This window comes from Catharus ustulatus, chromosome 2, assembly GCF_009819885.2.
Source record: "Catharus ustulatus isolate bCatUst1 chromosome 2, bCatUst1.pri.v2, whole genome shotgun sequence".
Taxonomy (NCBI): Eukaryota; Metazoa; Chordata; class Aves; order Passeriformes; family Turdidae; genus Catharus; species Catharus ustulatus.
In genome coordinates, this window is record NC_046222.1 from 28,701,195 (window position 1) to 28,726,863 (window position 25,669).

Sequence of the window (25,669 nt, forward strand, 5' to 3'; positions counted from 1 at the left end):
CAGCCCTCACCACGCAGGGAAGCGGGGACTGCGGCAGCAAGGGAGCTTCCACTGCCGGGGCAGCCCGGGCGGTGACACCCCAGCCCGGAGAGCCACCCGCTGCCTGCGCCCTTGCCCCTTGGCAGCATCAGAGCCAGTTTTCTCTTGCCAGTGGCTCGCGTGGGTGCAGGTGGCCTTTACAAAGAAATCCTGCTCGCCGGCGGCTGCTGTGAAGCCGTTTCCACCTGCGCTGAGGCAGAAGGGCGCAGCCTCCGCACAACGTGATCGGGGAGCCGCCAGGCAGGGCAGAAAGCAGAGCTCGGCTCGGCCGGCACTCGAGAAGCTCTGCAAAACATCTCCACTGGGTACGACGGGCTCCCAAGAAAGCCACTTCACACTTTGCGTGGCCTGTTGGAGCAGCAGGCTGCTCCGGGTCGGTATCTTTGGAGTAGAAAATCCAGGCAGCAGCAGCAGTGATTGTGCAGCCTGATAACCATCAGCAGTCAACACTGCTGATTCAACACGGGCCTGTGTTTTCAGTGGGAGAGTGATGGGGTCAGCGTCTCTTGGGTACACCACACAAACACGCTCCCCTTACCCTTCCTCCCATTTGATTTTCCTCAGCAAAATAAACTCCTGACCTCCGCACGGGTGGGTGTTTCCCGGGAGTCAAGCCATTAGACAGGTGGCTGTAGCTCGGTCAAGGAGGGGGAGGCCGGAGGGAGGCAGCTGTCATCTGCTGCTTCAGTCCGGCCCAATCTTAGCGCTGTCCCTACCATCACCACGGGGCCGTCGGCGGTCGTGACCCTGGGGACAGGTATGCCCATCCAGGTTTCACCGGGCAAGGAGGGAGCAGAAGAGAGTGAGCCGCCCTGGTGGGTTCAGGAAGCAGGTGGGGTTGGCGTTGGTAACCCCAGCCTATGCATCGTATCCCTGAGCTGGGAGCATTGCAACCGTCGCAAGGCTCCTGGTTTTATGTGAGGCAGCTGATTTTTGAGGAACGCTCAAAGAGCCATGCATCGGTGAAAGCAGAGGGTTCTCATACGTCGGAGAGGCAGACGCTGATCTCTTCTCTGTGGTGACCAGTGACAGGATCCAAGGGAATGCCCTGAAGCTGTGTGAGGGTATGATTAGGTTGGATATTAGGGAAAAAGTTCTTCTCTAGAGAGTGGTTGGGCAGACAGAAACGATTTACCCAGGGAAATGATCACAGCACCAAGCTTGACAGAGTCCAAGATGAGTTTGGACAACATTATCAGGCACATGGTGTGATTCAGTATGTTATATGATTCTGTGATCTCCTTTCTGCTCTGACGAAATTGGGTCACGACCATTTTCCAAGCCGTGTCCTGGCCCTCGCCACGGCTCCAGCCGCGGTTTTTAATAGCTCTTGGGCTCCTTGCAACCCGACTTGTGTGCGCCTCTCTCCGTAGAATCGCGCACCTCTGCCAACCCTGGGCAAGCGCATAAAAGGGAGGGAGGGTCCCACAGCAAGTTCAGTCAGCCCCTCGTGCACTGGTAGACTTCTCCCTTGTGAACGAGCGGGATTGTAAAATAAGCCTGAGCAGATGTTCCGGAGGCCGGGCTCGTCTGGAGAGAAAGGCCCGTCCTTCCCCGCCGCCTCATCCCTGCGCTCTCGGCGCTCGCTCGCTCCCGCCTGCCGGGCCTCCCCGCGCGGCCCGATGACCTCATCCCCGGCATGTTTGCCATTACGCTTTGAGTTACCCAACCATCTTTTTTTTCAAAAATTAAAAAATATAAATTGCTGCTTTGTGAGATCAAAGTAACGATTTCTGGTGCATCTGGAAACTGGAGAAAAAAAATTGGAGCAGCAACAGTTGCACAACTTCAAAGTATTTTTTAACAATGATTTTTCTTCTTCCTCTCCTCCCCAATCTTTCAAGCATCAGATAAAGACAATGGGCTCCATGGCTGTTTTCCAAAGAAATAACCTGCCTAAAGTGCCTCACAAAATATCAAGTAGACAGGAAACACGTTAACGGTTTTCTTTCGATCAAATAGAAATAGTGGGAGACTTGTCTTTCTACAAGCCCAAATCCCGTCGCTTCTAAACGGCGTCTGCGGACTGTTATAACGTGTAGGTAAACGAGTTTCAGGCGCGGGCTGCCACTAAGTCTTTATTCTTTTATAGAGGTTTCTAACAACCCAGCACATGCCCCGTGTAACAGCAGCCGAGTGTAACCCAATAACTTTCAGGGAAGGAGTAGAGGGCAGCGGTGAGGGAAGATTTCACCAGCAGACACCCTCAGGCTGACAGGGGATGTAGTGGACGGAGAGAAGCAGCTACCGGAAGCGGCAGAGAAATTATTATTCCGTTTATTAGTAGGATGTGCCTGTCCCAGTACCCCAGTGGTTGTGGATCCCAAGAAGGCAGCAGAGAGGGTGGGAAAACTGCGCTCTCCTCAAGCCCCGCTCTCCGCCGGAGTCATTCCTTTGGGCTCAGTGGCTCTCAGTGCCATCTCTTTAGCGTTTCCAAAAAGAAGCATCGAGATATTTCCCTTCCCCAACCAGTGTCCCTCAAGCCCTTCGGTTCTATGCGTGGTGACGGTGCCCGCAGCGAAATGCTGAGGCCGTAAAGCGCAAGCCCACAGGGGCGGAGGCTGTAATGGCTTGGACCCTGCGCTCCTGAGCCGGTGCCTCCCCCACACTTGTCCCTTTTGCCCCCTTAACTACTTCAGGACTGCTCCTTTGAACTTGGAGCAGAGAAGAAATCCCCTTTGGCAGGGCGGCTTCCTGAGAAAGGGAAAATCCTACCGCTACTCTTGCGTGTCAGGAGATGTATCTGGAGCCCAAGTTTTTAAAGTTAATTAACAAGTGTAAGAAAGCAAAGAGGGAGAAGGAATCACCCAAAGAGCCGCGGAAGAGAAATGCCTGCTCAGAAAAGCAAGAGAAGCCAGGCATCTCCTGTTTACCAGGTAAAAAGGTCGAGCTGAGTCAGCAGGAGCTAAAAAAGCGATCACGACCGGGGCAGGGGCTCTGGACCTTCAGCTGCAGGTCTGCAGGCGATCCTTCCCCTCGCACGCCTGCTCACCCCCGGTGGAGCTGAGCGAATCTCAGCTCCTTCTTGGACGCGGCTTCGTCCGTCGCCTCCCCTGCCCGGGGGTCTCCGGCGAAGGCCCCGCCGACAGATGTGACACATCGGGGTCACACCTTCCCCCTCCACCCTGACACCGGGCATGCGGGTCGGCTTGTGCAGTGTAGGCTTTACTGACCCTTTTTTTATTGTAGCTTCATCTTCTCTGTTTTACATTGGGTTTTTACTCCCTCTTGATTTTTAAACTCAGTGCTCAGGCGGACGTCGTCTAGCCGGTGTTATGCGATTAATTCTCTTTGAGGCTGCAAAAATTTTCAGGCTCCCCATTCCCTCTTTAGGTTTCACGACTGATCCCCAGCGAATTGGTTTCCAGGTCTGCACGGCGCAGCTTAAAAGCGACGCTTCAAAGGCCGCGTTTTTTTTAACGTCGGCATTGGAAAACAAATTTAGCAAACGCTTCTCTCTCCCCGAGAGATCGTCACGGTGCACAAGTCCCAAAACCACGCTGGAAAGAAGACACCTCAGCGGCATCACACGAAGCATGAAAACCTGATGTGTCACCAGCTCTTGGGAGCTTTACAGCACCGTCCCTTACGGTTTGCGGTCGTAAACCCGTGCGGAACTGCAAGAGCTCGACCCCTCCAGTTTTCGCTGGAAATAATCATTGTAAAGAGCTACAGAACAAACTTTTCGGGGTCGGGATCTCCGCAGCTGCAGGTTCCCTCCTACACTGTTTCCCGGCTAAACACCGAGAGGCTCGTCGTTTCGGAGAGCCACCTTTTCGCCAGCGTATCGCCATATTCCAAAAAGTGTGTCTAGAAACTGAACCGGGTTGCCGGCATTAACTGTCCTGGACCTCTAACCCTGATCCCAGATTTAGAAATTGCTAATCTCCCATTTGCAATGGCAGATACACCATAGAATAGTGGGAAACCCCAGGGAAAAAAACGATTTCAGAAATCAGCTCATGTTTATTTCCAGAGAAAAAGATCCCGAAACAACAAACCAACCAACAATAAACGGTAACTTATTTCAAAATATGCCTAGGAGATCAATGCTCTCTCTTTTCATGTAATCGGGGTATGTACGCTGGCACAGCTTGCCGCTTTCTATGGATGTGTTCGTGTATATAAATACAAATATATTTCTTGGGAGAAACCGTCTGAATTTTGAGTATTGTGATTAGGTTTTGGTTTGGGAGCCCTAGGTGCTCAAGAGGGTGATGAGACTTTCCTTGTCTAATTACTCAAATAAGAACGAATTCGGGGGAGAGAGAAGGTTGAAGGCAAACTCACCCCAAACGAAGTGGACAGGACTGGACATATACTTGACAATCCGACCTGGGTTGCCTCTCCCAGAAAGATCAACCCCAAAGGAAGATAGACGGACAGGCTGTCAGGCAGGGACACGGATTTTGTAACTTAGAAAAGGAGCTTGAGTTCAGCCTGGAAAGGGCTGGAACAGTTCTGAGAGTGGAGTTCACTCGGATTTACTTGTTTGGATGGAACTATACATCGCTTCTGCAGGCATTGCTTTGATCGAAACAAAACTGTACCTACACTTCCCTGTCAAGTTCAGAGGAAGAAAGAGAACGCAGAGTAAACTGTCCTTCCTCAGCTCAAGATAAAGATCACACTCCAGACTAGACCGCCTGGAAGCTCAGACACAGCAGAAAGAGGGGTCATAATCAGGGGTTCATACTCACCCCCTCTGCTTTGCCAGTGGGTCCTGTGGACACCAGAGACAGCACTTCTAGATGCCTCCAAACAGAAAGCAGGCACGGACATGGCAGCCCAGCGCTTCCGCACACACACAGAGGACGCTACCCCCCACCCCCCCAATACACACAGCGACACATGCGGCGTGAGAGGCAGGCGAACCCCTAGGTGCAGGGTCCAAGCTGGGATAAGTGTCGGGAGCGGCGCGGGGAGCCCAGGCAGCCCGGCTGCTTTCCCGGGACCGGTAAAGAGGCGAAAACTGCAGGGACCCGGCAGCGCCAATTTGTGTCGGCCGCGGGGTTCCCAAAAACGCCTCCCCAGGCAGAGTCGCCGGTTCCATCAGGGCTCCGAGGAGGCCGTACCTGGGGGTCGCTGCGGGCAGGCTGTCAGACAATTCCCCCCCTTCACTTGTCCTCTGCCTTCACCCCTTCAGGGCACGCGCCGCACATCAGACCCACGCCCACAGTACTCCCGGCCGTGCACGCACGAAAGGCTCTGCACGTACCTTCCTTCTATCTTTTTTTTTTTCCTTTATATATACATATTCCACCCCGCATTACGTGATATTCACTCTTATTCTTGATCCGTTTGCCATGGAAATTGATCGTGTTTAGTCTATATTCAGCAACAGCAATAAAAATGTCCAGGGCATTTTTAGCTCTGTCTTAAGGATATACTTACTTCTTCGGAATCGACTTTAAAAATACATTTGCCTAGACTTAGCTTAATCTCGCTGCCCAAACATATCTCCCAAACCATCCTGTACCGTTTCAGTGTATAAGAACGTGCAACGAGTCAAATATGTGTTAATACGCCTTGCCCGGCTGAAAGATGCTCAGCTCGCAGGAACCACAGGAACCTCGGGGGGTGGAGGGGGAAATAAACCATATGTGTACAACGCCACATTCTGCATTACACTATAAGATAAAGAACTTTGCCTCATGGATTCAATGGAAGTCATTAAAAAGAAAGCCAGTGAAAATTATATCCATATTTGGGAGGCAAATGCTTGTTTAGAACATTTCTTTGGGATACGACAACGCCAGGTGAGAGTTTGTGAGGCACTAGGAGAATCAGTGATGTATGAGCCTCAGTCGACCGGAATAAAAGAGGTTGAAAAGATACTCGGCGGGGCTGATCTCTGGGACCTAGGGAGAACACGGGAGCGTCGACTCCTTGCTCAGGGTGAGCACCATGGGGGCAGGGAAACAGACCCGCTAGTCCGAGAGGCAAGAGTGATGTGCCCTCGGCACTGCCCCAGGCTCCAGCACACGGAACCTCCGACGAAAATGCGAGGGGATCGGAGGGACTCGCCAGGTTTTGCCGAGACAAGAATGAAAATGGGCAGCGGGATTTATCTAGGGCAGCCAACGCTGCACCCTTCACGGATTGGTGCCGGACGCGCAAGTCTTAATTTCTCGAAACGTACCAACTCACCCACTAATTGTTTCTATTTCCTTTCCCCTCCTAACTTGGTTTTCGTTATATAGAAATTGCTGTAATTTTCCCGGTGGAGATGCTCGGAAAGAGCGAGCACTGCAGCTCGCCGCTGTTGCTTTCCCCGCTTGCCTCATGCGCATTGTCTCCGGGGCACTTACATGTGAACCTGGAGTTTTGCCTCTAGCTAATCCCAAAGTGCTCAAACTGTGGGCAATAATACATGACCGAGTGCTCGGGAGCTCACAGATTTATTTCCTGCCTCAGCAAAACACGCTCGCTTTGCCCGTAACAGAATGAAGGCAATCATTGTCTTGCTTTAAGCCCTCCCCGAAAGTCCGTGGATGGGAAGAGAGGCATGTAATTCTGCCCACCCACGGGCTTGGAGCCCAAGGAGGACAGCAGATGCGAGGGGCTCCGGACTCGCCTCTCTCGTCTATCACCTCTCTTGCCTCGCCGGGATTTGGAGACTTGCGGAGGTGAGGTGATGCAGGGCCAACGCGAGCTTTAACACCGCCCTGCAAGTCTGAGAGATACTCAAGGTTGGGGTACACGGCCAGGATCAGACGTGGCTTTCCAAACTCCACGTCTCCGCCTTCATTTCGAAGGTAGCTCCCGCAGAGGTAGCGGGGAACGAATAAAGGAAAGAAAGAGAAAAAGGTCGTGTGTCGGAGCACGTACTACAGCAAAACGGCGGGCAGACATTTTTATCTGCCGGCGCGGCGCGTTCATTCTGTTCTCTCTCCACTTAACAGCATCAGGTGTATTTTGCCCTGTCGCTCTCATTGCCGACACTCGAAAACAAAATAATGAGTTTTCCCGGGCATTGTTAGCATGCTTCTCCCTCTTTCCCCACGTTACGGAGCAGACGGCTCGGGCCAGCCTTCGGCTCGTCTCGTATTTTCCTCGTTAAGGGAAGAGGGCATCGCTTAGTAAATAACCCCTGATAAGCAGATCTGATCGCCCCTGCATAGCCCCCTCACATATTCTTTTAAACCACTCGGCCACTGAAATAATCCCCAGTTTACGGTTCGCCTGAGGGGAAGTGCTAGGGAATTTATCGTCGGGAAAGGGACGGGTAGAGTCAGCCTCCTTTTCCTTGCAAGGCTTCACTACCCCGAAAGTGGAGCAGGGACTGCCCTTGTTTCTGCTCTAAAATCTGTTGAGAGAAAGAGCCTTCCGGGATGCGAAGATGTCAGGACAGCCTTCAGTGCTGGAGCTGCATTCCGCGCGGTAAGTGAGCACCGTTCCAGAAGGAGGGAGAGAGAGGCTAAGGGGCTCAACAAGACCCTTAACGCGCTTCCTGCTCGCTTTTAACCTTTGTGAGGATGTGGTGAGTGCCCAGAGTCTTACGAGGGGACACAGCCCAGCCCCTGCGCAGAGCCACGTAGTGTCGCGGCACAGGGCTCATGCGATACTCCCGCACTCACCCCCGCAATACGGGCTGACCCGGGCTCCCTTGCCGGGAGGACTAGTTTGAAAGTCTCCTTGAACCATCGTCCCGGTCAGGGCAGCGGGACACAGGCAAAAGCAGTTCCCGGTCCCGTGCCATGAGGAAGCAGGGCGCTGTGCCGGGTCGGGAAGCGCAGGACATCTGGCCGGGCCGGGCCCACCCGCAGCGGCCCCCGGCCCGCCGCTGCCCCCCTGGCGCCCGCCGCCGAGCACTGCGCCCCCGCCGGTAGGGACCCCGCGGCTCCCCCCGCGCCGGGAAGCGCCTTCCCGCACATGGAGCCCCAGCGACGTTCCCCCACCGCCGCTTCACTCCTGCGGCACCTTCCCAGCTCTCTCCACTGCTAGGTTTCGAGGTGGGGAGCGGAGAGAAGCCCGCAACAACAGCAGGCAGGGGTGTGCAATCCTCGAGATACTCACCAGCAGTGAGAGGGCCAAGAACAGAGGGGTCACCTCCCTAACAAAAAACCCTAAAGCCTACCCAAACTGTTTACTATTCAGGAAATGTAGTATTTTTTTTTTCCCTCCCTGTAGTAGAATTACCTTCCTTTGATATTAGATCTTTGGAGAGGTTCTTAACGTTCACACTGCAAGGACGAGGCAAAGATTAAGAGACATTTTCAAGTATTTTGCAGCACAACAGAGTATCAAGGTAGAAATCAACAGCCTGTGTCTTTCTGCGAAGCACACAATTCGGATGCTTTCACTAAATGCATTATTTATTACTCTATACTGAACTGTCTGCCCTTTAGCATTTTTCACTGTTTACTTACACCACAAGCATCACCAAAAGAGCACTTCAGGAAGAAATACTATAACCCAGCACCAAGTGAGGGCATCTTGAACTAGAAGGCTCAAAATTCTTGGTAAATATTAGTTTAGCCTCCCAATATTTGTGTAATGAAGTCTCCTATGCCTCATTTATAGTGAGGAAACTGAACAAAGCATCCTGATCAAAGTTAGGCATCCTGCTCAAAAGCAAAAGACTTTAGATCACTTCCCTCAATGGTGTCAGCAGTAATTGTCTCCCAAGCAGCAAGGCCCTTCTTCCTCATGTGCCAGTGTGCATGCACAGCAAAGACACTAGCTCTGAGACAGAAGTGGGTTTAGTCATTCATATTCAGTGCTTTCCCTCCCTGAATATCCACACAATTTCAACTTTATATCACTAAGTTAATGAGGACTGCCTAAAAATAATGGATGCCACACTGCCACTTGCAGTTTACATTTGGCCTACAACCCTAAGGAGAAAATTTCTCTTTTTCCCATTCTTGTTGTAGGAACATCTGCCAGACAGGCATGAAGGAGTAAGTGTGGGCAGAGCAAAACCCAATCCACTCACAGATATTTCTTAACTTAAATACTCAAGAGGCACTTACTGAAATCTTTGTTATTCATTCAGCAAACACCATGAAGAGACTCTTCAAATATATTTGACAAACTGTTTCCAGTCACAATAAAAAGTCAGTCTCACAACATTCAACACACAGGTTTTTACTCAGAAAGGGATGAGGCTTAGGGGAGGAAGCATGAAGATAAACAAGGTAAATGAAGTCAGAAACCACCTACACCAGAAACTCTGAATAATACCAGAGAGTAGGTTTGTTTTGGTAAGTGTCTTCTTATTTAGTTTAAGATTTCTTTCTATAAATCCTGGGGCATTAGAAAAGATTTTTTCACCAAAGATAGCAGAGAACATACATCCAGTGCTTCAAACCAAAGTTCCATTAATTTTACCAGCATGTGACTATCATTTCACATGGATGGATGACAATAAAATCATGCCAAACTGAAACTGGAGGAATTGCAGTCATAGATACAACAGCACGTGGGATAAGTGACACTGTCCATGCAGCAACTTCTCTGTGCTTTGTGTCCCCATCTGAACTGTGAGTATCTGGTTTCAGAATGGTTTAGGGCACAAGAGAAATGTGGTACCACCTTGCTCTGCCATAAGCCATTATTTCCCACCTGTGAGGGTTAATCCAGTAACCCCTCAAATTAGACTCATACTGTCTTTACACTACTGTATTGAGGAAGCAGATGACTTACCTTATGCTACCATCACACTCAGGTGTGTGACTGCTCCTGTCAGCTGTATGAATGAGGCTAAGACCATGCTATCACAGGCTTTATTACCCAAGCTTTACAAGCATGCTGTTACTTCTAAACATTTAATAACTTTTAAGGATTTTTGTTCTGCAACTTGTCTTGACATTTCATCTTGCAGATACAGTAAATGTAGCACATCTGGAACTGATCAAGCCTTCTGCCGTGGCACAGATTTGCTTTGTTCCCATCTCACAGCCATGTTGGAATGCTGAGAGCATGACAGCACAACAAACACTAAGCTCAGTGCTTAATTTTATGTCCACAGGCAGCACAAGACCACTCCTGTAGAGTATAATCTCATCTTCAGTCATGGTGTTCTGTGACAGCAATTTACAACACTGGCAGAATATCTTTCCAGGTGTTAAACTGTTTACTTTACCTGTGCAGAAGGCTAGCACTTGGTTTTATTTAAAATAATTGTGACACCAAGGCTGCTGCCTACAAGTTAAATGATCAGTGAATCTTCCATTTTCATAATAATATGGGACTGTTGCAGGTAAAATTATTTCTTATTGACACAGAATAAATACAGTAAATTCACGAATACAAGCCGCACTGAGTATAAGCCGCATCTCTGGGTGTTGGCAAATATTTCGTTCTTTGTCCATAAATAAGCCGCACCTGAATATAAGCCACTCTGTCGTTCGCAGCGAGGACCCGCGTGCAACAAAGTTGCCAAATAGTAACAGAATGGCGGCAGGGCGGGGTTTACTGGCTCAGCTAAGGCTGTGCAGGCCCGGCCCGCTAGGGGCTGCTGATGGGGCCAGGTAGCCCAGCCCGGCGCTGCCGCTCGGCGGGGCCACTGGGCTCGGTCACCACGGCCCAGCGCTGTCCTGTGGTGGCAGGCAGGGACGGAGCCCCGCGCCGCCTCCCCGAGCCGCGGCAGGGGCGGCCCGGGTCCCCTGCCGCCTCCCAGAGCCGTGGCAGTGGCGGCCCGGGTCCCCCGCCGCCTCCCAGAGCCACGGCAGTGGCGGCCTGGGTCTCCCGCTGCCTCCCAGAGCCGCGGCAGGGGCGGCCCGGGTCCCCCCTCTCCTCCCCGAGCCGCGGCAATGGCGGTGCGGGGCCCCCCTGTCTCTCCCCCGGGCTGTGGTAGAGGAGGGAAGGAGGGAGCTCTCCCGCCTCTCTCCCCGCCCCCCGTGCTGCCTGCAGGCAGCCAGGCTCCACCCGCGGTGCAACAGAGTAGCAATTTGTAACAATCGCAAAATGCCGACTTTGCAGCAGCTTGGCTCGGCGCTCTGGCTGGCACTTCTGAGGCTGTAAATGTCAGAAAATTATTCACATATTAGCCGCTCCTGAGTATTAGCCGCATTTCCGGTTTAGGAGCAAAATCTTAGTCAAATTGGTGCGGTTTGTATTCGTGAAATTACTGTACTTACCTGTGAAACCTTCCACAATATGACCATTAGCACAAACAAGAGAATGAAAGAAAAGACAGTGAGAATCAGAGCAGAATCTTTTGTGATAATAAAGAGTATTTTCCATTATTCCAGCTGTCATTTGGACAAGACTACGTGATAAAAATGTCATTGGGAATTCAATATTTAACAAGCTTTTTCACAGCTGAGTGAGCTAAAAAAATCCAAATCAAAACACAAAAGCTTTAAGCAGGTAAATTAATGTCACATATGACTACAGTTTTGTTGTAGCATTTTTCCCAAAACTGGTTGATGCTAACATAAAGTCCCACTACATAAGAGACTTTAGATAAGAGATGTCTGAGTCCTTCCAAGGCTTTTCACTACAGTGAATACATTTTGAATACATTGACATACTTCTTGCAGCTGTCAAATTTGCTTAGAAAGAATGAACAGATCAAATAATTTAAAGGAAATGAGACAGTTCAATACAGCAGAGAGAGGGGTTTTGTTTTCCTGTCAAAAACAGATAATATATTTCCTGAACAAAACCCCTTTTCCACCAGACTTCCAACACCAGCTTGCTAGACTATTTCTCTCTGTGCAGTAGTCCATCAGTCATAAAAAAACCAGGTAGGCAGAATCCAGGGGCTTAAATGCACAGATCAAAACAGTGAAAGATCCATCTATTGTACTGAACATAAATCCAATCCATCTGGACTGCTGAAAGAACACACTTTCATCAGCAGTATTTACTACTACACTGTTGTCAGGATCATGATGGCCCTAATCAAGGATAAGAAAACATTTACTTTGATAACCTATGGTTCCCAAAATATTTGGATGCAGGTCAGTCCCTAAGGATCCCATTTCACAGTCTTTCCTTAGACTTTCAGCTCATTTTTATGAATTCCCTAGCCTTTAGTGGATGCAGCCATAATCCTGCAAAGGAGTTTTGCTTGAATGCATTGTAGATAAGCACACACTGAATGAGAACTATGCAGAAAGCCTTCTGGGGAATCTGAGAAGTCAGATCATGGTGTTTGAAAAAGCATACTGCAACCACATCTTCCAGTATAATGTACAATATCCATGCACTCCAGCTATTTGAGGCAGGCATGTATGCTGGAGCAGTCCCAGAGTTAATTTATGGGGCCAACAATCATTTGGAATCTCTGCTGCAGAAGACATCATTCCTGAACCTAAAATTTTCAGTAAATGTGCTCTAAACTGAAAGCACAGAGCTGAGACTCACTATGTGATATCATGACTTCCTAGGAATAACTAGCTGGAAAAATAAACGTCCCAAGTGTATAAATGTCTTTGTTAGATTTTTCCAAGTAATTCATTGTGGAGTTGATGCTTTATCTCCAAAGGTGAATGCATCTTACCAGGAGATGCTATGTCTGATATGTGTGTTGTGGTTGGGATCTGCAGTAGAGGTGCACTAACATATAGGAATGACCAAAGAGATTTTGAGTCTAAGGCACAAATTAATAATGCATTCTAAATAAAAGATCATTGAGTCTGCTTCCTTTTCTTCAGTGAGCAACACAGTAAGGGGTAAGGGTACAGTAATTTCACGACCATAAGGCGCACCGGACTATAAGGCGCACCCCCCGGGAGTCGGTAAATTTTGCAACTTTGCAGATCAGGTAAGGCGCACCGGACTATAAGGCGCACTTTTTTTTTTTTTTTTTTTAGCGAGGCTCCGCCCCCAGCTCCCCCCGCGCGGTTGCTGGCCAAGGCCCCGCCCCAACCCGGCAGCCATTGGCCCCCGGGCCTGCCTGTATCCGCCATTCCGTGCGGCGTCCCCAGGGCCGGAAAATGCCCGCCGCCGCTCCGTGCGGTGTCCCCGGGGCCGGAAAATGCCCGCCGCCGCTCCGTGTGGCGTCCCCGGGGCCGGAGAAAGCCCTCCGCCGCTCCGTGCGGCGTCCCCAGGGCCCCGCTGCTCCAGAGTTCCCTGGTGCTCCGGGTGCCCCCATGTCGGCGGGCTTGCCCCGCGCCGTCACTGCCCTGCCTCCCATCCCTCGCTCGGCTCGGCGCACTGCGGCCCCGTTGGCCCCTATCAGCTGTGGCGCCGCTGCCTCCAGCACCGCAGCCCCGCTGGCTGCGCCTGCCCCTATCAGCTGTGGCGCCGCTGCCCCCAGCACTGTGGTCCCGTCGGCCCCTATCGGCCTGTGGCCCTGCTGCCGCCAGCACCGCAGCCCCGCTGGCTGCGCCTGCCCCTATCAGCTGTGGCGCTGATAGGCCACGCCCCGCCTTCCAGTCCACGCTGCTCCCTGTGCCCGGAGCCGCTGGGGGCCGTCCCCCGCCTTCCAGCCCGCACTGCTCCCCGTGCCCGGGGCTGCCCGGGGCCACGCCCCGCCTTCCAGTCCACGCTGCTCCCTGTGCCCGGAGCCGCCGGGGGCCGTCCCCCGCCTTCCAGCCCGCACTGCTCCCCGTGCCCGGGGCTGCCCGGGGCCACGCCCCGCCTTCCAGCCGCGCTGCTCCCCATGCCTGGGGCTGCCCGGGGCCGCCCTCTGCCTTCCAGCCCGCGCTGCTCCCTGTGCCTGGGACTGCCCGCGGCTGCCCCACCATGGCTACTCGGCGCTCCCGCGGCGCCGCCCCCCCTCGCGGCTCTCACTTCCGGGGTGGAAAATTTTGCAACTTTGTAGATCAGATAAGGCGCACCGGACTATAAGGCGCACTTCCGGGTTTAGGGAAAAATTTTAATCATAAGGGTGCGCCTTATAGTCGTGAAATTACTGTACCTTTCCACCTTTTGACTCTTTACTTCAATTAGGAAAGATATATTTGGACTTTTTTCCCTCCCTGTCCTGGAAGAACATCTTACAGTGACTTCCACAATACCAGAGGACATGTCTATACCACACTGCAGGATGAGGAGTGTGCTTCTACAGAAACTTCCCACCAACTGCACTTCAGGTGATATCACAGAAAGACTTAGAGAATGCGATTTGGATAAAAACAAACATGAAAATGTGTTTGAGGAGTGCACCTACTTCATTGCAAACAAACATCAAATCCCCAGCACTACAGTTAGTGTGAGACAAATAATTACGAAACATAAAGCATCAAAGCTTCTCCAAGAATTGTTCTCTAAAGAGTTGTTCTAACTCAACTGCACTACTCAGTAAACATTACCACAGAACACTATATAGAATGGGTGCTTATAAAATATTCCCAAGAGGAAACAGGGAGGTAGAAGAGGAGAAAGTAGCTTGAAGTCAACTCATTGCTTCAAGCTCAGCTAAATCAGCGGAATGGTTAATTCTGCAGAAGAAACATGCTCTAAGAAAACTGAAATAGGCAAGAGATATCTGCAAACATCTACATTTGTTGTCTCCTCTCAAGGGATTCTAAAGGTCATGGTTGTTAATGGAATCGGGATTATTTCACTGGGCAAACACATGTTATTTTGAGAATATCTGCACAGGAGCAACTAAAATAAAAAGCTAACTCAACAATCAGTAGGGTAACACTCATTTTGTACAAGTTCGACTTTCCTGAAGATGAAAAAACATGCGTATTTCTTACTTGAGGGAAATAGGTCAGGCAAGTAAGACTTGTTGGACTGATGGAGAAAGGGGAGGGAAAACTCTGACAAAGAATCTAACAGTTTAAGCAACTAACCTAAATTACCTGTTGGTACCAACCCCTCCTATGAATGCTCCTATTTTCCTTCCACTGCAAAGAAGGTGTGTCGAATGGCAACTCTATATATTAGGTGATTTGAGTATCAAAAGTGTAAAGAGACCTTGAAACTGTGATTTGTCTTTTGAATATATACTTCTATCTTTGCTAGTAAAAAAGAGATATGGTAGAAACTAGACACACAAGTATTAAAGATTTTCAAAGTCTTCATGAGCACAGTATTAGCTTTTCTCAAGGCACATACTTGGGACCTTTGCAGAAATCAATTTACATTAAAAAGCACCACAGCAAACATTTTATGCCAAGTCAGGAAGCAGTAGTAATAGTGTGCCTTAATATTTCATTTTAGCGCCCTAATGCAGCTGTTAAACTGACAAAAGTTTTGCAAAATTATGTAAATATGAACATTTATAACATGTCCTTTCCTTATCTACTACAGCTTATTTAACATCAGGGACAATTTTTGAATATACAGTAATTTCACGATTATAAGCCGTACCTGATTATAAGCCGCACTTCTGGGTGTCAGCAACTTGAGTTACAATACAGAGGGTGATAAAAGGTATCTATTCTATCACCATCTGTTGAGGGTGGGGACAGTGATCCTTATCTCCATGGGAGATACTCTGCTAATGGGCCATCCATTGAAACCAGGCGGGGCATTGTTCTTTATCCTTTCACAACCCATCCTTCCTGCAGTGAGTCATTTTCTGCTAATGGCCCATTGAGTCCCACTGTGGGACTGATAAAATTACTTCATCCCATTGGAAACTGTTCCAGCCAGGGGGAAGAGCCCAACATTTCTTACCAAAATAAAAACACAGGTTTTGGGACACTAAGGGAGCCCCTTTCTCCACTGGACTCCAGAGGAAAACCGTATTTCTTCATATCACCGCTGGACCTCTGGAGGGAAACTACATCTTCTACAGGAGCACTGCTTCAACTGAACCACATCTGTCACTGCAAGAGGACTGCAGCCACCATTTAATGGGACGGCTACCAACATCCTGCCTGATGGGGTGTCAGGTTGTACTCTGACTTTGTCAGGGTTTGGGGTTTGTTTCTTTGTAGTACTGTATTTCTATTTTAATTTCCCTAGTAAAGAACTGTTATTCCCATATCTTTGCCTGAAAGCCCCTTGATTTCAAAATTATAATAATTTGGAGGGAGGGGGTTTACATTCTTTATTTCAAAGAGAAGCTCCTGCCTTTCTCAGCAGACAGCTGTCCTCCAACCCAAAACAGCAACTTATAGTTCTTTGTCCATATATTGGCCGCACCTGATTATAAGCCACACTTCCGGGTTCAGACCAAAATTTTATTCAAAATGGCACGGCTTATAATCATGAAATTACTTACTTATTCTTCCCAGAGGCCATTACTTTAGGATTGTCTATACTGAGTTTGGTTCCAATCAGTCTGTCTCCATCCACTCTGCTTCTCTAGTCTTGACTAATTTTAGAAAATCTGTCATCATCGAGTTCTTGCATGGTAGTTCTCTTCTTCAGATCCCTAACAAATAATAGGTCTCAGCACAGATCTGGAAACGCACATTCCTCAGCTTTATGTTTTGGAAAATTAAATATTTCTTTCTGAATCAGCTCACTATAATTAACTAAATACTGCTTTTTAGAAACACCCCAAAACAACCAACCAACCAACTGCACTATGTAGAAACACCTCCCCCCACCATGTTTTACTAACTCGGTCGTGTAAGACTGCAATCCTTCATGACAAATGCCACAGGCATAGAGTGGTTATGAGCTATCAGAGTACAGGATTAACTCAATTTACATTGCAGTACAGCAAATTCAAACACAGCACCACGAAGTGTAACGACACAGTTAAATATGCTGGCACAGGACCAGTAGGGCTTTTGCTACCTTTTAACATGTACTACTACCCCTCTTCAGAACATAATGTCTCCTTTTGGCAATTTCCCTTTGCCACACATTCCCCAACAAGTGCCACAATCCATGGGTCCAAGTCTGTGGATCTTCTGAGACCCAAGATCAGAGAAGGCTAACACTGTTCTCCCATCACTATACTTTCTCAAGGCTCAGTTGTGAAGAGTCCATAAAGATCTATTTGACTCTATTCTGGCTCTGACCTTGGTACAATTTTCTAAAAAAACAACTTTGTAAACATTACAGAAAGCTCTCTGATTCTCAACCCAAGATTTCTTTGATTCAGGATTACATCTTCTCTTCTGCACCTTTTAAAAAGCAATCCTAGACTCAATGCTGAACTGAAAATCCAGAAGCTTCCTGCTAAACAGAATACCAGTTGAAATATGAGCAGCTGAAGTACCTCATGTCATCTCACACTGAAGTACCTTAGACCTGACCAGCAGGATGGCACAAATGGCAGAAGTGAAATTCACGTCACAAAAACTATGTAGATAAAAAAAAAAAATTCACACTGAATTTGAAGACACTATAGGGAGAAGCAGTAAGTTCTCTCTTCATCACCCAGACCATTTATTTTTAAGTCTCCGCTTTTATTCTGGTTATCCAAGAACATGTTCAATCACCATATCAAAGTTTACTAACTCCCAATAGGATAAACTGTCCATTTGTAACAAGATCACATAAACAGCTAAGTATGTTCTTGAGAGGATTACAGATCTTTCTGCTAGAGTTGATCACCTTGTCTACACTTCAGCTTCTCGCAGTGGTCAATGGAAAAATCCAAAAACCCACGCAGGCAACCTTATAATCTGCTTTTGTACAATTTCTTAGTGAATTGTGATTGCTTCTGTCCTCCCTCCTTGACTATACAGACAAGTTTAATCCTGGTCCCACTGGAAATACCTGGCTTCATGCTCATTTTTTAATGCAATTACTTTCAACATTCTCCTTGGATTGGAAGATCCTTGGATCTTCCAGGAAGAAAAGCTTTTGTTTCAAATCAAAATGATTAAAAATTAATAAACGATTTTGCTACAAATAACAAAATCTCTGTCTCATGATACAGAAGTCCTTGAAACTACTCAGCAGCTTCTATTGAAATCCCACCAGTCTCCTTATTTCTTGATAGATAGGAGCAGCCAGTTCTTTGGCTTTTTCTGCTCCATCCTCTAAAATCTTTATCAGATGGGACTTGTCTTCCTGGAGTTTCTTGATTTCATTCCTGATAGGTGCAAATTTTTGGATAACTGACTCTGCTACCACCATCTTGTAGTGAGCAGTGTCAAGACCAGTGGCTTGGTGCAGCACTTCTTTGATGCTAAGCCCCGTTACTGCAGCGTGAATGGACACCAGATTGGAGACACCGGGGCGAGCAGCGGGGTCGTAGGTCACCTCCGAGGTAAAGTCAGTCACAGCTTTGCGAAATTTCAGCACTATTTCGTCAGGGCTGTCTGCTATATTAACAGTAGCTAACTTCTGTGGGTCTGACTTGGACATCTTCACTGATGGATCTCTGAGGGATTTTATTTTCTTTGTTGTACCTTAAAAAAAAAAAAGTTATGAGCACAGAAAATGGTTTCTTATGACAATTGCTAAGAACAATATGCAGCTATATGATGAAGCTGTTTATCCTTGCTCAAAAATGAACTGTGAGCACAATCACGTATGCTATGTTTAGTCCTTGCACCCTTCCTGTCCTTTTAAGAAGCTACTGTTTTCCTCTCATAAATTGAATGAAGCCTGTTCCATCTTTCCCATCCTCACTAAGCACAAACTTCTGCTGGGGCTACTCCTAATATTTTAGGTGGCTTACATGCTGTTTTCCCTCCCAAATTTCTACTCCCTTGTATTACTGCACATTACTGAAAATTTCTGAGCAGTAGAGAAACAGGTTAACTCCTCTGGTAAAAAACCCAATAAGAATCCCATAACAGTTAATCACCTTATTTCAGGAAACTCTTCCACTCAAATTCTCTTGGTTATTCTCCTAAATTTCAGTAAAAACAGTTATTACAATTCTCTAACTCAACATTGACCAGCTCTGTTAGATGTAAAGCACTGTTCAGATAAGAAACATGGGTATTGTACAAGCCGCTAAGACACCCGCATGTACATGAAATAGATTAGTAGCATTAGGAGAATATTGCAAAGTACTTTAACAGCATCAACCCACGCTGTTTCAGTTTTTCACCAAGAAATATAATTCATTGAGTACATAAAGTATCACTTATCTACAGAGTTGTCACACCTATTGTTTTTAGACATCTAATACAGCCAACTAAATTACCTGCATACTGCTCATAGATGGCCTATGTACTCAGTGAAAGAATAAAAGTTCTTCAAGCATACAATTCGGATTGCCCCAGAAAGTGCTTTATTCTGAAATCACCTTTTGTAAGAGTCTGTCCCTTTTCTGCAGATTTGAAAGAGTCCAGGTAATTCAATTGTATACAGCTAGTGAGTCTGAATAGGTCCCTACCTTCTCCATTCATCTAGGATATTTTGTTGGTTTCCATATACTTGTGAACTTGAGAAGGAATGCTTTTTGGGAACAAACTGAAACGTTCTTTTTTTCCTTTTTCAAATTAAGCTTTTTATTTAATGGTAAAGAGTCTCACCTGCATTATAGGCTACACTCAGCTTCTCTTTATAGTGCTTAGTACTCAATTAGAAACTGCAGAGTTTGCAATCCCTAATATCCTCAGAACTCTCCCCTAGGTCTAACACCGTTTTCGTCATTGAGGCTTGAAAATTGAGAAAGGTTTATTACTGCCTGTCTTTTCTAAGGGGAGAACTCCTTCCCCTTTTGGGGGCGAAGGTCTCTGCTGTGCATTCCTCTACATTACTTACAAGAAAGATGCAACACTTCATCCTTGCCCCATTCTTCACGTTTCTTAACAAACATGCCATTTATGCCATCTGACTCCTCCTCACCCCTCGGCCTATGACTTTATTGCTCAAAAATGGCTGAGAAGATTTTCCTTATAAGTCTTCCTGACTCTATGACCAAAACTGTAAAGTTCTGTGACAGATACATATTGAAATACTCAAGTATACATTAAACACCTGTAAAAAAATTGAGCACTGTACATATAAACCAACAGGCTGTTCAGCATGCTTAAAGTAAACATCTCCCACTCAGACACTGAAGATTCTGCTTGCTAGAGGACTCTTGCCTTGTTGCTTACATGTCTCCTGAATGAGCAACATGGAACAGAGACCCTACTCTTAAAAAGTACGTGAAGAGCAAGGTTGACTGGCAGCAGTAGAGTGTATCTGGCCCCCAGGATTAGAATACCAGACATCACGTACATTTCTTGACCATGGATTTCTAAAGCCTTTTATCTATCTTGGGAGTTCATTTTCACAGCCTCTAGTCTCTTGTTGCCATTTTTTAAAATTTTACATTCTCTTAATATCAGTTTGCCCCCTCTTCTAGGTCCCTGAAACTATTTCCATAATATTTAAATACATTTTCAACTTTGAAGTGCAGTTAAGGGAAAAAAAATAACCAAGAGCAGCTCACTTAAAATGGCTTTTGGCACAGGAAAGAATTCTCCATATTTCTTGTTGAAATGTTGTGCTATATCTTGGGCTAGTTCCAGGTGCAGGACTTGATCTTCTCCAACAGGAACATGCGTTGACCTTTTAATAAAAGACAGATACAGGAAACTCAGCAAAGCTCTTTGGTTCTGCTGAAATATTACTCAAGACTGTCACAACTTCTGCCATGACTGAGGACCAGACTGAGCCAAACACTCAGTCCCAGTTAGATATAGGTGCTGTGGGAACAAGATCCCAAACTGAACATATTCAAGGATGACTCTGCTTTTTGTGCTGCACTGAAGCACATTACCAAGAGTAAAAATAACCCTTTGTGAAGACGCCAAAGATACCTGTAAAAATAACTCATTAAACTCAGCTCAAATAAAGGTTTCTGTATTATCTCCTGCTGCCTCTCTAGAGATCAAAGAGCACGTTACAGTGTGCAAACAACGTAAGAAAGATCTGCAAGGCATAAAGTGTAAGCACCTTGTCATGTCAAGTCTCAGGAAAACGTAACTGTTGAGGAGTTAATACTGAGGAGGTACAAAGGGAAGGAAAGAAGAGAGTGTTTCTTCCTCATCACAATTGTATAAATCATGTGATCCAGCACCTCTATTGTCACAAGTGTTATTAGAGGACTAGAACTGCTAGATTAAAAGAATAATTTTATCTTCTATATTGCACTCAATGGCTTGAATACGCTTCTGGAGGGAAACACAATCTGCATCAGAAGACATGAGGAGGTGAAGAATCCATTACTTCCCCTGGTGATTCTTTCCCACAGTTAATCATACTTGCTAAAAATGTATGAATTTTTTAGATGAGGCAGACTTGAAATCTTGCCAGTTTCTGACTACTCTCCCATCCACCAGCAGATTTTTTTTCTAAGGGTTACTGGGTATTCAGCTATAAATACTGGACATGTTCCAAATTAAGGAAGCCCACTATGCATCTTTTAAGTTCCCAGAAAATTTGAGATCAACATGGTATTCTTTTCTTTTCAATTCTGAATTACTGGGTTGACATCCAGGACTCAATTTGTCCATCTTTATTCCCAGTCAGTAAGGCAATCTAAAAACAGTTACAGTAGTCTATAGGAAATCACAGTGTCCTATAATTGAGAGAAAATCAGTTACCATAATCAATATACTTTAAGGAAGTCAAAAGAAATGTTTCCATATGCCAAAACGGTTCCATATTCACAAAGTTTGCCACTAAACAGAAAACATATTATCTCTATAAAAGTAGCTGCACGATACCTTACCTTTTTCCTTGCTGTCTTTAAAATAAAATATTTCTGTTCTGGTGCTATTTTTATTCTTTTCTGTCATATATTTACCTTACGTCCATTTTCCCGTCTCTTTGATCCTTGGTTCATCTGAACTAATACTCTTTCTTCGCCTCCTCCAGCTCTAAATTCTACTTCATGACTGCTGTTCCCTTCCTGTGTTTCCATTTCTCACCATTTCTTGTTTCTCATATTATTTTATTTACATTAAAACATTTCTCATTAAAGATATTAAGTCAAATTTCTTCAAAGACATATTGTTTCTCTTTCATTTCCTTGTTGTGTGCTCTGTGTGGACAGCCTGCTGTTAACATAGATAGTAGCCAACAAACCACTGGCTTAACTAAGAAAAGATGAAACACCCGATCTTATTAGAGATGGAAGAGACAGATATGGTTGAGTTCAATCAAAACAATGTAATTTCTGATGAAGTTGTCTAAATTTCATCCTTAAATACTTGACACTCAAATCACTCAAACATTTGACAATCAAATGGGACTCACTTCAACTAAAGTTACAATATTATATTTGAATATTATAATTATAATATGCAAATTAATTCTGACTTTGCTTCCTTCCTGTTATTTTTGGATAAAATTTAGGTAAATTAGAAATACCATCTCTTGGTCTTCTAACAGTCCTGTTTTCTCTACTATGATCAACTAACATGAAATTTATCTAGATACATTTTTATGAATTCACAACTGGTTAATCTTGGTTAGTCTGACCTGACATCCTTGTCCTCAGTCATTTGTTACTTCTCTGTCTCAACCAATACTCACAAATCCCTTCAGAACAATGACACAAAGTACATAATGCTCTGAACATAAAAATAATTCATACATGGTGTACTGTCCTTAACATTTACTTTAGACAGTTTAAATCGTATTATGAAATACAACCACTCATGACAATGCACTACAAATTCTATCAGCCAGGCTACAGGCTTAGGCATGCTGAGTCCCCAGACCCTCACTAGGGGCTATTTCCACAGCAGCACACAGTACAACACCGAGAAAACTGAACCAGCCCAGGTACTACAAGCTGCAGTCAATAACCTACTCTTTTTCATCAGTGTGAACTGACCTACACAGAATCCCTCACTAATATTGGTATACTACATACAGACAGTTTAAGTACCTCTACAGTAAACTGCATAAAATAAAGAATAATTACTTTTAAAAAAGCATATCAGTGTGAATGTTGTAATATGCATAATTAAACACCAGTCTGCTATAATTCCCTAAGAATTATTCTCACGTTACCAGCTTTTACTCTTTACAGCCCTGTCAGTAGCTTTTTCACCAGGCTATATTTCAACCAGCCACTTAAGAGTCTGCCATCCATTTTCAATTTTCTTATCTAATCACACCCAGCTTCCCTGCTCAGTAAGTTAGCATGCTGACCTACAAGCATTCATTCCCATGTAGCTGAACAGACATTGCCCATGGGCTCACATTCTGCCTCTTACTTGTACAGCAAAATATCTGCTGCTTGAAGCACAGGGTAAGTCAACAAACCAACAGTTCCTTCACTATTCAGGCTGGCACGCTTCATCTGTTTGGAAAAGGAAAACAGAAAAGAATCATACTTTTGACTAATGGTATCAAAGTCACTGATTTTAATTAATAAGAATTCTGAATACAGTAATTTCATGACTGTAAGGCGCACCCTTTTGACTAAAATTTTGGCCCGAAGCCAAAAATGCGCCTTATAGTCCGGTGTGCCTTATATAATGGACAAAGTTGCAGAATTTGCCAACCCGGAAGAGAGAGCCGCGAGGGGGGGCGGCACCGCGGGAGCACCAAGTAGCAATGGGGGGGGGGGGCTGCGGGTGGCCCCAGGTGTTGGGAGCAGCATGGGCAGGGAGGTGGGGGGCGGGAGCAGGGCTGGCAGGGAGGCAGGGGGTGGGAGCAGTGCTGGCAGGCAGGTGGGGGGCGGGAGCAGAGTGGGCAGGGAGGCGGGGGACGGCCCCAGGCACCGGGAGCAGCGCAGGCAGGGAGGCGGGGAGCAGGAGCAGTGCTAGCAGGGAGGCAGGGGGCGGGAGCAGTGCTGGCAGGCAGGTGGGGGGCGGGAGCAGAGTGGGCAGGGAGGCGGGGGACGGCCCCAGGCACCGGGAGCAGCGCAGGCAGGGAGGTGGGGGGTGGGAGCAGTGCTGACAGGGACGCAGGGGGTGGGAGCAGCATGGGCAGGGAGGTAGGGGGCGGGAGCAGGGCTGGCAGGGAGGCAGGGGGTGGGAGCAGTGCTGGCAGGCAGGTGGGGGGCGGGAGCAGAGTGGGCAGGGAGGCGGGGGACGGCCCCAGGCACCGGGAGCAGCGCAGGCAGGGAGGCGGGGAGCAGGAGCAGTGCTAGCAGGGAGGCAGGGGGCGGGAGCAGTGCTGGCAGGCAGGTGGGGGGCGGGAGCAGAGTGGGCAGGGAGGCGGGGGACGGCCCCAGGCACCGGGAGCAGCGCAGGCAGGGAGGCGGGGAGCAGGAGCAGTGCTAGCAGGGAGGCAGGGGGCGGGAGCAGCATGGGCAGGGAGGTGGGGGGCAGGAGCAGTGCGGGTAGGGAGGCAGGGGGCAGGAGCAGTGCTGGCAGGCAGGCGGAAGCTGTGCTGTCAGGGAGGCGAGGGGCGGGAGCAGAGCCCACCTGGTGGCGGCATCGGGGCAGCGCCGGCACGGGGGGAAAGCTGGCTGCATCGGGGTGGTAGCGGTGTGGGGCGAGCCTGCCGGCATTGGGGCAGCGGTGGTGTAAGCCCGCCGGCATTGGGGCAGTGGTGGCGCGGGGGAAAAGCTCGGGGGGGCGCAGGGCTCCCGGAGTGCTGGGGGGGCATGAAGCTCCCGGAGTGCCAGGGGGTTGCCGAGCGCCGGGGCGGTTCAGGTTGCTGCAGGTTGCGGTGCAGGAGGCGGTGTACGTTGCTGCCCTGAACCGCAGCAACCCCAAGGTGTGAGCTGTGGCTACCCCGAACCATGGCCACTCCAAGCCCCACCTCGCCAGCCGGGGGCGGGCGGGAGTACCAAGCCCTGCGCACGGGGAGGGCGCTTGTGGCTGCGTTTAAAGGCTACACCAATCTGTGAAAAATGTTTGCAAATTGAGCACCTGTCAGTAAACTCCACGATGGTGGGATACTGTTACTAATTAGTTACTTTGTTGCGTGTGGCACGGATCTTCGCGTAAAAAAAAAAATGCGCCTTATAGTCCAGTGCACCTTATATAATGTATAAAGTTGCGAAATTTGCTGACTCCTGGAGGTGCGCCTTATAGTCCGGTGCACCTTATGGTCATGAAATTACTGTAATTAAGTAACTTATTATGTAGCTCTACAGAAGATAGTGTCATGTAAAATCTACTCCTTATGAATATATTCTGGTTTATGTCCTATACTTAAGAATTTCCCTACACAGTTCTGAAATTCTAATGAGAAGGGAACCTAGCATTTCTTTAGTTTTCCATTAGTAACCTTATTAATGGAAACAATTTCACATGCAAAGCCATCAGGCTGGCTTATTACACTTGTGATTGCACATAAATCCTACTTTTAAAAGAGTGTCTTCAGCAATAAATTTTTGAAATACTTCATAATGGAGATACAAAAAGGTATTAATGCCTGTGTTAGAGATCAAGACACAGTGATCACACACAGTTACCAGGATAGCCAGCAATAGCTAGGAGAACCTGTGACAGTGACAGCTGACAGAACTACAGAGGCAGAGTCCAGTGTTGCCTCCATTAGTTCACACTGCTCCCCACAATCCACCTAATGCATTCTGATGCTCCTTGATATGGCTCACCTAGATCAAGGCAGTCAGGCTACAAACACTAATTCTGTACTAGCTATGTCATATTTGTGTTTTACTTTTAGCAATAGTTAAATATACTAACCCCCTTGAAATCTGAATTATTTCATTAAGACTGTTCAAATATATTTAGACTTGTCTCACTCTCCAAGAGATCCTGTATTCTGTCCACATCTGTAAGTACCTAGAGTTCAGGGAACCTAATTTTCAAAGTCTTTCACCTGTAACACCTATCTGTAGGTCTTGAAAGTCAATCCAGTCAAAGTAGGATTTAAGAGATAACTTCAGAACCTCAGGTTTGAAAAGGTTTGCTTTAATCTATGCCATGCATTAACACTGGTTGCTGTATTTAAGTTTTACTGGTTTTATTTACAGTAATTTCATGAA

At 47.3% G+C, this 25,669-nt stretch overlaps 1 protein-coding gene across 2 annotated transcripts in view; it reads right to left on the bottom strand.

Moving 5' to 3' along the window:
• Positions 1–17,213: 17,213 nt before the first annotated feature.
• WARS2 (tryptophanyl tRNA synthetase 2, mitochondrial) overlaps positions 17,214–25,669 on the bottom strand; it is a 42,390-nt gene continuing 33,934 nt past the window's right edge. For both annotated transcript variants that reach the window (XM_033052657.2, XM_033052658.1), the window contains exons 4-6: positions 22,977–23,062; positions 20,198–20,316; positions 17,214–18,212 (exon numbers count right to left, since the gene is read on the bottom strand). In XM_033052657.2, coding sequence (XP_032908548.1) covers positions 17,764–18,212; positions 20,198–20,316; positions 22,977–23,062 — 654 coding nt within the window. In that variant the 3' untranslated portion in view covers positions 17,214–17,763. The remainder of the gene's footprint in view (positions 18,213–20,197; positions 20,317–22,976; positions 23,063–25,669) is intronic.